Here is a 13777-nt window from a genome sequence, read left to right as displayed (position 1 = left end):
GTTCCACTCAGCCCTCTCTGTCATTGATCCGCTCTCTGCTGCCAATATCGTTTCCCGCTGAGGACGCTGGAGGTCCAGTAAAACTGACCGGAGTGGTTTCTTTTATCACAAAGAGACTCTGAGCTCCAACACACTCATTCAGCAAATTACTGTCAAAGATTCACTCTCTCAGGCGTCGTATTACAGTTAATTAAAACTAAAACTAAGGGGACAACTAGGTTTTATCACACTGGTGCTTTTGCATGTTTAGACCATTAACTTCACATCACCTTTAGGGATGAAAGACGTCTCTCGTTGGTTTGTGGACTGAAGTTTGGAAGCCTCCAGTTCGGCAATTTCGCCGTCACCATCCTGTTTTCATCAACCAGTGAACAGGAAGTGACCACATCTGGACTGAGGAGGAGTGACATAGAGACGCCGTATACGTCTCTGGTAGAGACCTGTCAATCACTGTGTAGCCCCGCCCGTAAAGCGTCCCCTGCTTTTTAATTTTCTTTTTTATGTGACCAGATATAAATATGTATAAATGTCATGTCAGTAGACTGGTTGTTTGTATTTAAACGTGTTGTTAATCATGTTTTGTTGATGTTGGGATCCAGCAAGTGGACAGTCCAGGGTTTAGTGCCTTGCTCAAAGGCACAGAGAATAAAATGTAGTAGAAACGTAAATATCAAATATAAAGTAAAGTTCGGAGGATTAATGCATTACATTAATGCATAATGTTGATAAATGCATTTAACAGTTTGAAGTTATTAAATCAATAACTACAACAGTCTGCTTTAAAAGACAGGAGCTTCATCATAAAACACGTGTTCACAGCTCTGAAATTACTGTACCTTCAAAGTTAAAAAAAGAGAAGAAAGTAAATTATCTCTCAGATATTCAGATATGAGCATTAACGCAGCAGACGGGGTCGCGGCCTCATCTCTGAAGGACTCAGAAGTAATCCTCTGCAGCAGGTACTTCATTACCTGCATATCTGATTCACTGTACAGTCAGACATCATTTACATATATGAATAAAGTTTAATTCCACAGTGAGACAGACACCAGTCGAGAAAGATGGAAAAGTAGAATCATTTCATCCATACAAAGTTAAAATGGTTCATATACTGCAGTTAAAACAATAGTTACAATACAGATATTGTACTTTTACTACTAGCTGATAATAAGGTTTTGAATGCAGGATTTTTACTTGTTGAGCATTTTTGTACTTTTGTGACAGAATATTTTTTACTGCAAGGTATTAATACTTTTACTCTAACAGAGTATTTTTACAGTGTGGTATTAGTTCTTCACCTGTAACCGAGTCTTTTTTAACTATATGCTTAATATCCACTGTAGATATAATATGTTTTAAATATTATCTGAATGTAATGTGAATATAAAGAACAAAAGTCTGAGCATTGCAGTGTGAACATTAAACATTATGAGCAGCTGAGCATCAAACAAACATTAAAATCATAAAATGAAGCAGTTTCTGTTTAGTGTTTCCTCTCACACAAACCGTCCTGGCCTCCTGCCCACTCTCTAATCTCCTCCTCCTCATCCTGCCCGTCCTCCTCCTCCTCCTCCTCTTCCTCTTCCTCCTCCTCCTCCTCCTCTTCCTCGTCTCACTACCTGTGAGTAATGGCTCCGTATGATGAGAGGTGAAGGCCGCATGTGTGTAGGTGTGTGTGTGTATATGTGTGTGTGTGTGTGTGTGTGTGTGTGGGTGTGTGTATATGTGTGTGTGTGTGTGTGTGTGTGTGTGTGTGTGTGTGTGTGTGTGGGTGTGTGTGTGTTTGTTAGCCTTGCAGCAGGGAGACAGAAACATATTTTACCGCATTTACAATTATTATCTACCTATTTGTCCGTTTTGGGCTGTTTTTGTTTTGTAGTTCTTTTAAAGATCCAACTTCCGTAAATTGTATATACTGTATATATGTAAACACAGCTGATGGAAGTACAATCTCTGATGTTTATAAATATATATATATATATATATATATATATTTATATACATCAGAGATGTGACGACGTAGATCAACTTAAAGCTTCATAAATGAAGTTTGACCATCAAAAGGCAGATTGTAATCAATAACTGTTCACATGAAAACACATTCAGAGTTTTCATGCTCCTGGACTCTCACTTCCTCTTTGGTGGACTTGTGAGACTGACGTCCCTCCAGTTGTTTTACGTCTGACACCAAACACTCACCGGCTGGGCAGATAAAACATCAAATATATCTTTTACTATGCGGGGAGCTCCAGACAGGCTTTGTGGTCTCGTGTGGTTTTGGTGAAGGAGAAACGCTTCATCTCCTACAAACACATGTGGGAGAAGCTGATTGGTTGAGAGAGTGTTGAGGGTTCAGAGAGGTCAAGTTTCCTCTTTACAGAAACATAATTTGTAAATATGCCACCGTCACTGTTGCTGTTATAGATTATAACTCAAAGCCGTGATGCACAAACAAAAGAAACAGTTTAATTTCCAACATGACAGTCTTCTTCAGTTTTAATTCACAATAACAGTATCAATTAATATAAATCAGATGCTGTACAGATAGTATAATGTACATCCTGTAAATAATCATCAAATCCATGTTTATCCGTTCAGTAATACTTAGTTTCATTATTTACAACTTACAGAACACTTGTATGTAGATGTTTTATTTCTGATTTTATTGTTGGTCATTGGTGCCTTTTTACAATCTATATCTATATAATATTAATTATTTACAACTATTTGTTCATTACAGTCTTGTCTGTTCTTTACAAACAGCATGCAAAATACATAAACAATTAAATAAATAGAGTCAAATTCTTTGTTGGTCACACCAACTTGTCCAATAAAAGTGATTCTGTTGTGCCCAAAGAAACCAACATGTAGTCAGCATCTACCAACACCTCGATAGCATGTCGCCAAAAGTCAACGGTCAGGAATATTGAAATCAACATCATTAAAAACACGTTTGAGAGGTTTTTGATCAACCCGTTGACTGACGATGTGACCGTGTTTCTTAAAGGTACGGCGACATGGTTCCCAACACCATCGCGGGGAAGATCTTCGGCTCCATCTGCTCGCTCAGCGGCGTTCTGGTGATTGCTCTACCGGTGCCCGTCATCGTGTCCAACTTCAGCCGGATCTACCACCAGAACCAGAGAGCGGACAAGATGAGAGCGCAGCAGGTCAGTTTACATCCACAAACTGTCTCTTCTAGCTGATTCTACGTCAGGATTTCACTTTGTTCAGTGTTACTTACCTTATTAAATTAGCTTAATTAAAGTTACTAATATAAGTCTTAAGTATCCACACATCGACGATAGCTGTTAAAGCTACAGTTAGCATGATAACATACAAAGTTCTGTACGTTAACATGCAAAACATTTCTTTAAGTTTATTGATTTGATTAAAATGAAACTTAAAAAGTCTAAGCAACCTTTTTAAAACAATTTTAGTGAGCATATTCATCGGACCGCACACAGAATAAATACTTGAAATATTATAAATAGTACTAAAAATAAATACTTAAAGATATATCAGGGACAATGATGTAAAAATCCAACAATACATGAATAAGCACATCATGTGTGTTTCACAGTTTGGTTAAGGAAACATAAATGTCATCATTTCAAAAATATTGTGTTTTATTTATACATATGATATTTCCCAAAAATAAACAGTAGTTTCACACATTTTTATCAGCTAAAACAAAACCACGTTTGACTAAATAAATGTTAACTAAAACAACTACATGACAGCACATATCTTTAAATCTACTAATACATTTTGTTATATTTGTTGTTTTTATTATTATTCATCAGCTACACAGAATCTGAGAGACTTTTTCCAACAAAGAATATATTGCAGACCAACAGAAAATGAACCACTGTTACATTTTAATGGTCTTTCTTCATCATCATCATCATCATCCTCATCTTCACCTGCTCATCCTGTCCAATCAGACGAGACAATATCAACCTTAAAACCAGACAACAGATGGAGTCTGATAGTCCTCACTTTAACCTTAATGCTCCTGTACACTATCTGTGTGTGTGTGTGTGTGTGTGTGTGTGTGTGTGTGTGTGTGTGTGTGTGTGTGTGTGTGTGTGTGTGTGTGTGTGTGTTTAATGCTGACGGTGCTGTTTTCCTGTGTGTTTTCTGTCCGACAGAAAGTGCGCTTGGCTCGGATTCGCATGGCGAAGAAAGGAACAGCCAACGCCTTCCTCCAGTACAAAACGGACCGAGCCCTCGGGGTGAGACGCGCACACACACACGCACACACACACACACACACACACACACACACACACACACACACACACACACACTGACAGTCGATAGTTTCTCACTATCGAGCAGGAAGTATGGATTACAGTCCAGTTAACTCAGACAGTGATGGGAACAGCGAGGTGAGGAGACATGAAGTTATATTTATATTTAATATATTTAGAGGTGGACTGTTCTGTCTCTGAATCAGTGGATCAGCTGGTAAACTTCTTGTGTTCTGGTCACTAGAAGTGAACATGTGAAAGCATTATAGTAAACACAGGAAGCCCTAATACATATACGAGTATACTGTATGTACTTAGCTTTACTTCATTCTCCGGCTCGCTGACAGCAGCTGTTGATTTCACTCACCAGCATCCCAGAATGCAAAGCGCTGCTGGCTGCAGTAGCCAGAGTCTGATTCAACCGGGCTAAACAATGAAGGTTTAAAGGACCTCTATTTCTACCAAAATAACTGTCCTCAAACATAAACCACAAATGTGACGTTTTTCATTTCTTTACAAATAAACTCAAACTCAAATCAACTTTATTAACTGAAGAAAAGAGAAAGTAGGAGACAAAAGGATAACAAAAATGAGAAAGGCTCAGCCCCAAAGAGATAGAGAGAGAGAGAGACAGACAGATGAGGAGCTGCTGACTCTGCACTTTGGAGTTCCATCAGAGAAGCTTTTTCCCAAGCGTAACTTGGCAACACAACAATCAAACCAGGTTAGCTCCATTAGCACGGAGACAGACAGGCAGACAGACAAGGACGGACAGGCAGAGAGACAGACAGACAGGCAGACAGACAAGGACAGACAGGCATAGAGACAGACAGACAGGCAGACAGACAAGGACAGACAAGGACAGACAGACAGACAGACAAGGACAGACAGACAGACAGACAGACAAGGACAGACAGACAGACAGACAAGGACAGATAGACAGACAGACAGACAAGGACAGACAGACAGACAGACAGACAGACAAGGACAGACAGACAGACAGACAGACAGACAAGGACAGATAGACAGACAGACAGACAGAGACATAGATTGTCCTCCGCTGGTGGAAAAGATTGAAGAATAGAACCAGTGAAGTTTTCTGAATGAACGTTGGAGCGTCAGCAGTAGCTCTACTCTACTGTACTGAAGCTGCAGACTTTAAGTTCCTCTTCAGTTCATAGACTCCTCCCACTTACTGCACAAAACAATAACCTGCAAATAAACTGGAGGTTAATGTGCAGCTGAACTCTGTGAACATCACTGAAGATCTGAGGAGCTTTATTTTCATCACGAGGGTGAAGCATTTACTGGGTTTCAATGTTTTATCAGTGAAGAGGATTTAAGCTTCAGGTAGAGAGAGAGAGACAGATATATTGTTGAGGCTTAATCCCTCTCAGAGCTCAGCAGGAATGTTGGATTTAAAGAGGTCATAATGAGGGTGAGGAGGAAGAGGAGGGGAGAGAAACAAAGAGGTTACAGCAGCAGAAGAGAGAGGAGGAAGAGAGGAAATAAGAGGATGAAGCAGGAGGAGGATCACAGCTTCCTCTTTGTGATCGAAGGAATAGTTTGAAAACCTTTTTTATTATTTTATATATACTGAGAGTTTGCTCTGAAACATCACAGATGGAAGAATTATTAAGAGAGAGAGAGGAAGCAAAAAGAAGAGAGATTCTGGTTTCAGATTAAAAAGAGAGAAGAGGCTCCAACATTATTATAAATAGATACGTTGATTGATTTTCAGACTCTTTCTCCTTTATTTATGTCTTTTATTAATATAAACTAATGAAGACTTTCTCGACTCTATGTACCTGATGAAGAATGTATCGTGTTTGTCCTGAGGGGGGCGCCAGAGGAACGATCATTGAAATCTAAAAAGGGTTCATCCTCCAGGGAGAAGGAACTGGATCAAGACATTTTGTGACAATGTGACCTGTGGAGTTGAGTTTCATGTCCGAAACTACGTCACGAAACCGACGTATCACAGCGTGTTTTATTACATACAGTCAATGTAACAACGCAAATTCACGAAATTTGAATGACGCGAATATGTGGAATTTATTCGCTGGAGTTGATCTATGTGATGTAATATTTTTGGTATTAACAATAACGTGGCTGAAGTATTTATGGCTCAATGACAAGATGTTATTTTGAATATTAATGAAGCAGCTACAACGTTAGCTTAGCATAGGACCGATCGATCCAAACTCCATTAAGAAAACAAGCATTTTAAAAGTTGTTCGTCTCGCTGACAGATCTGTCATGAATTCAGACTTTTTACAAATCAGCATCATGATGTAGTGATTTCGGGATCCTTTAATTGAAACCAAATTGCTGCTAAATCTGTTTATTTTGGGTTCTTAGCTCTGCTGCTATTTACAGTGAATACATCTCAGTGTAACTCACCAACACGTCATGAACACAGATACAACTTTCCAGGACTTCCACAACATTTGCTAACCATCAAAACTGGTTGTTTCGGTCATGGTTAATGAAATATTGTTGGTATGGAGGTAAGCCCCGCCTCCTCTCCAGCGAGAATGATGCAAATAAACCCAAATTAACCTGCAGGTGAAACTCGTGCGAGTAACGCGAGACAAAAACACACCATAAAGTATCTAAATGTCCGTTTTTATGCAGATGACACCATTTTATATGTCAACTCAGACGCTCTTCAGTTTGCCTTTGATGTTTTACATTTATCACTTTCTAATGATGGACTTGTTTTAAATGCAGATAAGACCAAGTACATGGTATTCTCAACAGCCATTAACATTGCAAAAATGTTGAATCAAACTGGGCTTACTCATTTCGTACTCGTCACCGTATCACAAGTTTGGATGGACTTTACAGGAAGAAATAATCATCTCATGATATTTATCTAAACTTTTCTTGGAACTACACGATCTAATAACATCATATTAAATTAAATATTCTAACACAGAAATGTTGGCAGAACTAGTTTCTGGTATTCTGCTCCTTTTAAATGGACTGAACTACAAACTACTCTCAAACTGGATTCATTCATTCCTCTTGGTGTTTTTAAAACTTTAGTGATGTTTTCATGTTGTTGTTTTTTTACAATTAGTTGTGTAAACTTGTTGTTTTTTTGATTTTGTGTGTGTTCAGGACCGGGACAGTGACACCACGGCTCTGTGTGTGAAGAACAGATCAGCGTTCGAGCATCAACACAACCACCTGCTGCACTGTCTGGAGAAGACGACGGTGAGGATCTAAAGTTTAGATCTGCTTTGAGACTCTAGTGGAGCTTAAAAATACCTTCAGCGGGTCTTTATCTTTGCAGGCAGCCTCGATATAAACTCAGGGTTTCACTGGATTTTCTTGATTACTTACTTTCATGTTTAAATTAAAAGTTTCTTATCGAGATGGCAAAACAATCTAATTAAAAGTCCCTTTTGGTGTCACATGATCTTCCTCAGCAGTTTGTCATAGAAATGTACATTTTGAAATGTATATTTTACAAAATATTATCATCCATGTCGTTAGAAGTTGAAAGCAAAATGTTTCAATTAAACTTTTTTAAGAACCTGTTAATCTCAGTCTCTCCCTTCCTTTCTCCTCACAGAACCACGAGTTCACGAACGAGATGAACTACAGCGAGCTGTGCATGACGGAGTCGGTGGGCTACAGGACCAGTCGCAGCACCTCCCTGTCCAGCCAGCAGGGGGCGCAGAACAACTCCACCGGCTGCTGCCCCCGCCGGGCCCGGAGGAGAGCCGCCATGCGACTGGCCAACTCCACAGTGTCCGTCAGCCGGGGCAGCGTCCAAGAGCTGGACACCCTGCACATCAAGTCCACCTCCATAACACCACAAACGTACATGAAGACACACAACTGAACACAAACACACAACTGTAGAGAAGACACGCAGATAAAGCACAATGCAAGAAATAAAATGTTGGACTTCAGATAGAATTTGGTTCTGAGATTAGAAATGAAAAAAATGGGTCCAAAAACAGAGCCTTGATGTTATTTTACCATTAAAAACACACTTTGTTCTTTCAGATAACTAAGACTTGAACTTTCTTACTACATTCTAACGTTAAATAAATTAATTTAAAACTTTTTGTGATTGGTGGTGAGTCAAACATCTCTTTGGTTCTGCTAGGGGACTTTGGTTGACTCATGACTGCTAAACTGTTTGTATAGAATGTTTTTGTTGCTCCAGCAGTCAATAAGATGACTTTAGCTGTAAGCTAGCTAGTAGCACATGAAGCAGCTTCATATTAAGCCTCAAAATGAGCACAAATAATTTGCACATTTTCAGTTCAATGCAAACTTTCCCTCAGTTTCTGACATCCAGGAAGACATTTTTTCCCCAAAAATGCTAAATTATATTGCACAGCATAAACATATTTGTATTCCCTTCCAAGAAAACAGAGAATTACTTTTCTATTTGACCTAAACAGCATCAGTTACACACTTTAACGCTGCAGCACTGACGGGGTTCACTGCATCTTTTCAAGGTTTTCTTGGTTTCTTGGTTTTAATTTTAAATTAAAACAATCTTTATGTGTTTGTTTCTCTCCTCAGTCGTTCCAGTCTGAATGCCCAGATGAGCGACCTGAAGCTGAACTGCGGGGAACCAGATTTCACTGCTGCCATCATCAGCATCCCGACGCCGCCCGCCAACACGCCCGACGAGAGCCTGCCGCCATCGCCAGCCCCGATCCCCGGCATCCTGCGCAACACCCAGGCCACCGCCTACACCCATGACACCTTCAAAATCTCCTCCTTATAACCTCCGACCACGCCCGCGACTCCCCCCCTGGACATCCACCCTGCCGCCCCACCAGCCGACCCCCCGGTGAGCTCTGAACCTCCTTTGAATCCTTTGAATCCTCTGATCCGGATACCCGGGGCGCCGCTAGCTGAGATCTCGAGGACGCTCATTGCTTTCACTTCCTCTCACTCTTTTTGTGGATTAACGGAGACACAAGGGACAAAATGGCTTGCCATAACAGGAGCTGGGAAATCAAGCAAAAATCAATGGCAAGGAATTTGCAAAGAAAAACAATAATTGCTCTCCCAAAAGAACCCCTCCTCCCCCTCCCTTCCCTTTCATTTTACCTCAACACGCACTTTTGGGACGGTTCATCTAATGGAAACGATGCCAAAACTCCCAAAGAAAGACATCAAGCCCCCTGAAAACCAACTGACAGGTTCATTGGGTCAGTTCTTTGCATCTCTACGGGTACCAAATGGCTGCAAGGACAATGGGCTTATATTTCAGTCTGAACCTGGCGTGAAAAGGACCGAGTGGTCTTGACAGTGGAAATCTGAAAGACTGCAGACCAATGGAGGATCATTCAGACTCAACTGTTTCAGAGTCAAACTCATCTGTGATTGGATAAAGACGAGACGATCTGTAGACAACCAAGCGACACTGAGCGGCTTCCAACTCATTGATTTGTTTGTATGTTGTGGGGAAAGAGGTGACATCATCAGGCGTCACAGCTCCACAATGATACTTGAGGTTTGGTGGTATTAACTTCTGATTGCGTGAGTGAAGTGTTGGACCTCTTATGTGTAAAGGTTGTAGGTTTAAACCCCCCAAAAATGGATTGAGATGTCTTAGAAGAGGATGATTCTGACGTCTGTACGGATGATCTCTCCACTGGCTCTGATTCAGCAGCTTCAGGTCACATCTTTAAGGAAAGAAAGCGAGTGAGAACTCTTCAGAGTCTGGTTGTAAGAGCTGAACGAACGCGAAGGACGATCCAGACGCTGCTGAAACGCACGAATCTTAACACGTGAACCCGGACTCAACTGGGCTTAACTGATCTATGCTGAGCCTGAATACTGTTCATTACACTGAGCTGATCTTTACGGAGCTGAACTGGACTCAAAGGACTTACCTGTTTTTTTCTAAATGGGACTGTAGAGAGAAAAAGGGTTAAATGAGGGATTCTGGATCAATCTGGTCTGATGTGGACTTTTTCTGGTCCGGCTGTAGCTCACAAGTGTTTGACGTCCAGACTAGGAACGAAAGCCTTTTACTTTTCAAAATATGCAACATTACAACAAGCAGGAAAATAGCATCAACATGAACAGAATAATAATAATAATAATAACAATAATAATGTGTGTCAAAAAAGTACAGTAATTATTGCAGGGAACATAATGTAAAGCAACTAAGAAATTCATTTGTTATGTGATCTTTTCAGTGAGAGAGAAAACACAACAAGTATTCTGCAATAGATTTGAATGGGAGAGAGAAACGCGAAGCCACAAAGGCTCCTCAGCATTAAAGTCACGTTCGTCCCGATGAGGTGCATTCTGGGAGAAAAAAAAAGGTTTGTTTTCAACACATTCATGAAGAAGTTACTTCAGTCTTATTTATCAATGATGCTCCATAACTTCAGCACCTCGGTAGCTGATACAAATATGCAAAAAAGATTATATTTAATCTTGTGCACACAAATAATTATACTAACTAGTAGTATTATGTGAGTATTAGTACAACAAATGACATCCAACACAGATCAATTGGAAAGAAACCACATAGGCGAAGTTGACATTGTTCCTTTTATTTCTGGAGCCTTAATGATATCATTAAAAGTAAAGTGGTATTAATAAGAATAAGAAGCAGCAAATGCCAGTAAACTGAACCAGCTCCCAACTCTCTGGTCTGAGAACCCTGAATCAAAGTCTCCTTAAACCATGTGACCTCCTCTGGGTCAGCATCAGTCCCTCACTGTCTTTTCTCCTGCAGCGTTTCTTCCATCAGTCCGTCCACATTGTGAGATAAAGGACTGCTGGACTGGACAGGAACATCCGAAACCTTCCTCAGACTTAGACAAAATAAAACAAGCCTCCAGCACCAGCTGTCTCACAGCGATGCACAGGTAGACTTACAATACTTAAAGAGCGTTCAACGGAAATGTAGTAAGAGAACATTTCAGCTGTAGACAGTTTGACATCTTTTCACCTGCAAACTGTCTCAAACTGGATGTAGAACAAGTAGAAGGTTTCTTTAGATTGTAAGCTTCCTTTAATGCCACGTCGATGTTGTGAAGCTGAAACAGCTCCTCCGTTTGTCCACAGCAGTTAAAGAGTGAAGTCCTTCCATAGATGAAAGTCTTATTGGGATCATTACTGTCTGTCTCCTGACATGAACTCACATAGTAAAAGATTGATAATCTTCACAGTCCTAATTACAAAAGAACGAAGGGAGACGGACGTTTGAAAGATCAGAATCTGTTCAGCTGCTGAGGAGATAGAAATGTGAAAAGTCAAGAAAACTTTGAGTTGAGGAAACATCCGTAGACGATAAACTGTGTGATTTCAACACATCGACCGGCGGAGACACCGAACATTTGTCCTGGAGCAAACAGCTGAGGACACAAAAGTGTTTCCTTAAGAGGGTATTCAGCTGGGGAACATAAAAACACTCCTGTGGAAGATTTAAAGGTTCTTTTTTCACTTCATCCTTCAGCCCAGACGCCTTTAAAGACTGACTGATGGTAGAAACCTGAGGAAGCGTATTTTTTTTGATGCACAGGTACTCGGTGTCCGTACAGTGAAGCACAGCTGTGTTAAAACACACAACCTTTTCCTCACAGAGCGCACGCCGTCGGCCACGCGTGACTTTCGGCTGAAGCGTTTCCTCGACCCGCTCAAGAAGCGACACGCGGGAGACAAAGACGTGCATACTGTAACATACTTTGTATCATAAACGTTCACCTGCATCTTCCAATCAAAATCCTCAAACCAAAAAAACAAAACAAAAAAAAAGATACAAAAAAAGAGCAGAAAGTCGTGCATGAGCCTCGTACAGTAGAAGTAGCACTACTGATCTTAGGAGTTAACCATATCAGAGAAGAAGAGATAGACCACACAACACAGAGGGGAGACAGAAACATCCTCATCATCCATTCTTTTGCATGACGACTCATTATTTGTTTCTCTCCTCTCATTGGTTGGTCCCCCCCCCCCCCCCCCGAGACTTTTCAAAGACGAGTGTTTGCACCACGAGACGTGTACGTTAGAAGAATAAACAGATTATAGAAATGAATTTCAAAATAAAATCATTCAGGCATGTTCCTCGCCAGAATGCAAAGTGTGTGTGTGTCTGTGTGTGTGTGTGTGTGTGTGTCGGTATGAGTGTGTGTGTGTGTGTGTGTGTGTGTGTGTGTGTATGATGAGCAGTCACAAATATGCATGGATACCGTTATAGGTATTTTATCTGTTTTCTCCTGCGGTTTAAAGAGAGTCGACTGAACAGACGGTTCGTTCACTGGATGAAACTCTTCTCTTGTTGAATATTGTTTTTAATGTTTTCACTTTGTTCTGATGCCGTTAAGTAACATTTGTATCAAAATGATGAGTAATACACGCGGATACAGTGATTGTTACCTGTTTAATCATCATTTTGAATGGAAGTTATTTAATTCTCCAACAATCCCTGAATACATTCCCTCCAATTACTAATCAGAATTATAAACAAAAAACTCCAAATAAATCCTTTTATTTCCTCTTTGACCTTCCATACTACAATTTTAAACTTTCTCATCAGAATTTTAAACTACAATTTTCAAATGAATTGTCCCCTTTAATCTTCCATACCTTCATTTTATTTTTATACTACTCACACGTTTGTCATTCTTAGGTCATGAAAGCGGTTTGTAAATGATGTTTAGAGCTGAATTTAAAGGAAGTGAAGTTACTAATTGCTGTAATGTATTTTGTTGTAACTCTGGGTAGACAGAGTGTTGAGCTGCTCTTCAACTGTCCAGCAGCTTCTTTCATTGAACATTATGTTGGATGTGGTGAGTATCTGTCCACCTGAACAGCTGTCCTGCTACTTTAGTTGCTGTTCTTCAGATCCAGCGTTGGCGTCACGTGGAAACACGATGAAAGGATCTGTTACAGGTGATGAACGTAAACAGTTTCATCCAGTGAACTGATGAGGAGTGAAGTCTCAGAGAGACACAGAGCAGAATGAATGAATGAATGAGGGAGAAAACAGCATTAAAGCACAGAGGTGTATATTCCATTCCACTAATAAAGACAACAGAAACCAGAACCTTTGTGTTTGTCTGATTGTACATGAATGTAGTATTATATTACCTCTCAGGATGAACACATGAAGTGAGATTTACAATCAGTGGAAGTCTAAACTGATGGAGGAGCGTCCTCTAGTGGACAACATATGAGTTACAAGTCAGTCAATGTGGAGCTGTACTTTACCAAAGTACTGTACACATCCGAGGTACTTGTACTTTACTTAATAATAATCGTATTGATTGAAATAAAACTTTATTGATACAGGGGGTAAACTACTAACAGTAGTACATTAAGTAAATCAAACGAGCTGTACTGTCACCAGCTTCACCATTAAAGTGATAAACACATTACAATACAACAACATCATCTATAGTATTCTAATCTGTACTTATACTTTTGCTATACTTAATGCTGGTACTTTTTTTGATTGGTAGTGAAGTAAATACAGCGTCGCATGACGAACTTGTACTTGTATCACAGTGCTTGTGGTACTT

The 13777-nt window shown here is 40.1% G+C and overlaps 1 protein-coding gene across 2 annotated transcripts in view; it reads left to right on the top strand.

Moving 5' to 3' along the window:
* kcnd1 (potassium voltage-gated channel, Shal-related subfamily, member 1) overlaps nucleotides 1-13302 on the top strand; it is a 52654-nt gene extending 39352 nt beyond the window's left edge. For both annotated transcript variants that reach the window (XM_068732143.1, XM_068732142.1), the window contains exons 5-9: nucleotides 3008-3170; nucleotides 4155-4238; nucleotides 7383-7478; nucleotides 7840-8090; nucleotides 8808-13302. In XM_068732143.1, coding sequence (XP_068588244.1) covers nucleotides 3008-3170; nucleotides 4155-4238; nucleotides 7383-7478; nucleotides 7840-8090; nucleotides 8808-9015 — 802 coding nt within the window. In that variant the 3' untranslated portion in view covers nucleotides 9016-13302. The remainder of the gene's footprint in view (nucleotides 1-3007; nucleotides 3171-4154; nucleotides 4239-7382; nucleotides 7479-7839; nucleotides 8091-8807) is intronic.
* The last annotated feature ends 475 nt before the right edge of the window (nucleotides 13303-13777 follow it).

The sequence above is a fragment of the Cebidichthys violaceus genome, unplaced genomic scaffold (assembly GCF_023349555.1).
Source record: "Cebidichthys violaceus isolate CVI_PGR_0920_01 unplaced genomic scaffold, fCebVio1.0.p SCAF_57, whole genome shotgun sequence".
Taxonomy (NCBI): Eukaryota; Metazoa; Chordata; class Actinopteri; order Perciformes; family Stichaeidae; genus Cebidichthys; species Cebidichthys violaceus.
This window is presented reverse-complemented; position numbering and strand designations above follow the sequence as displayed.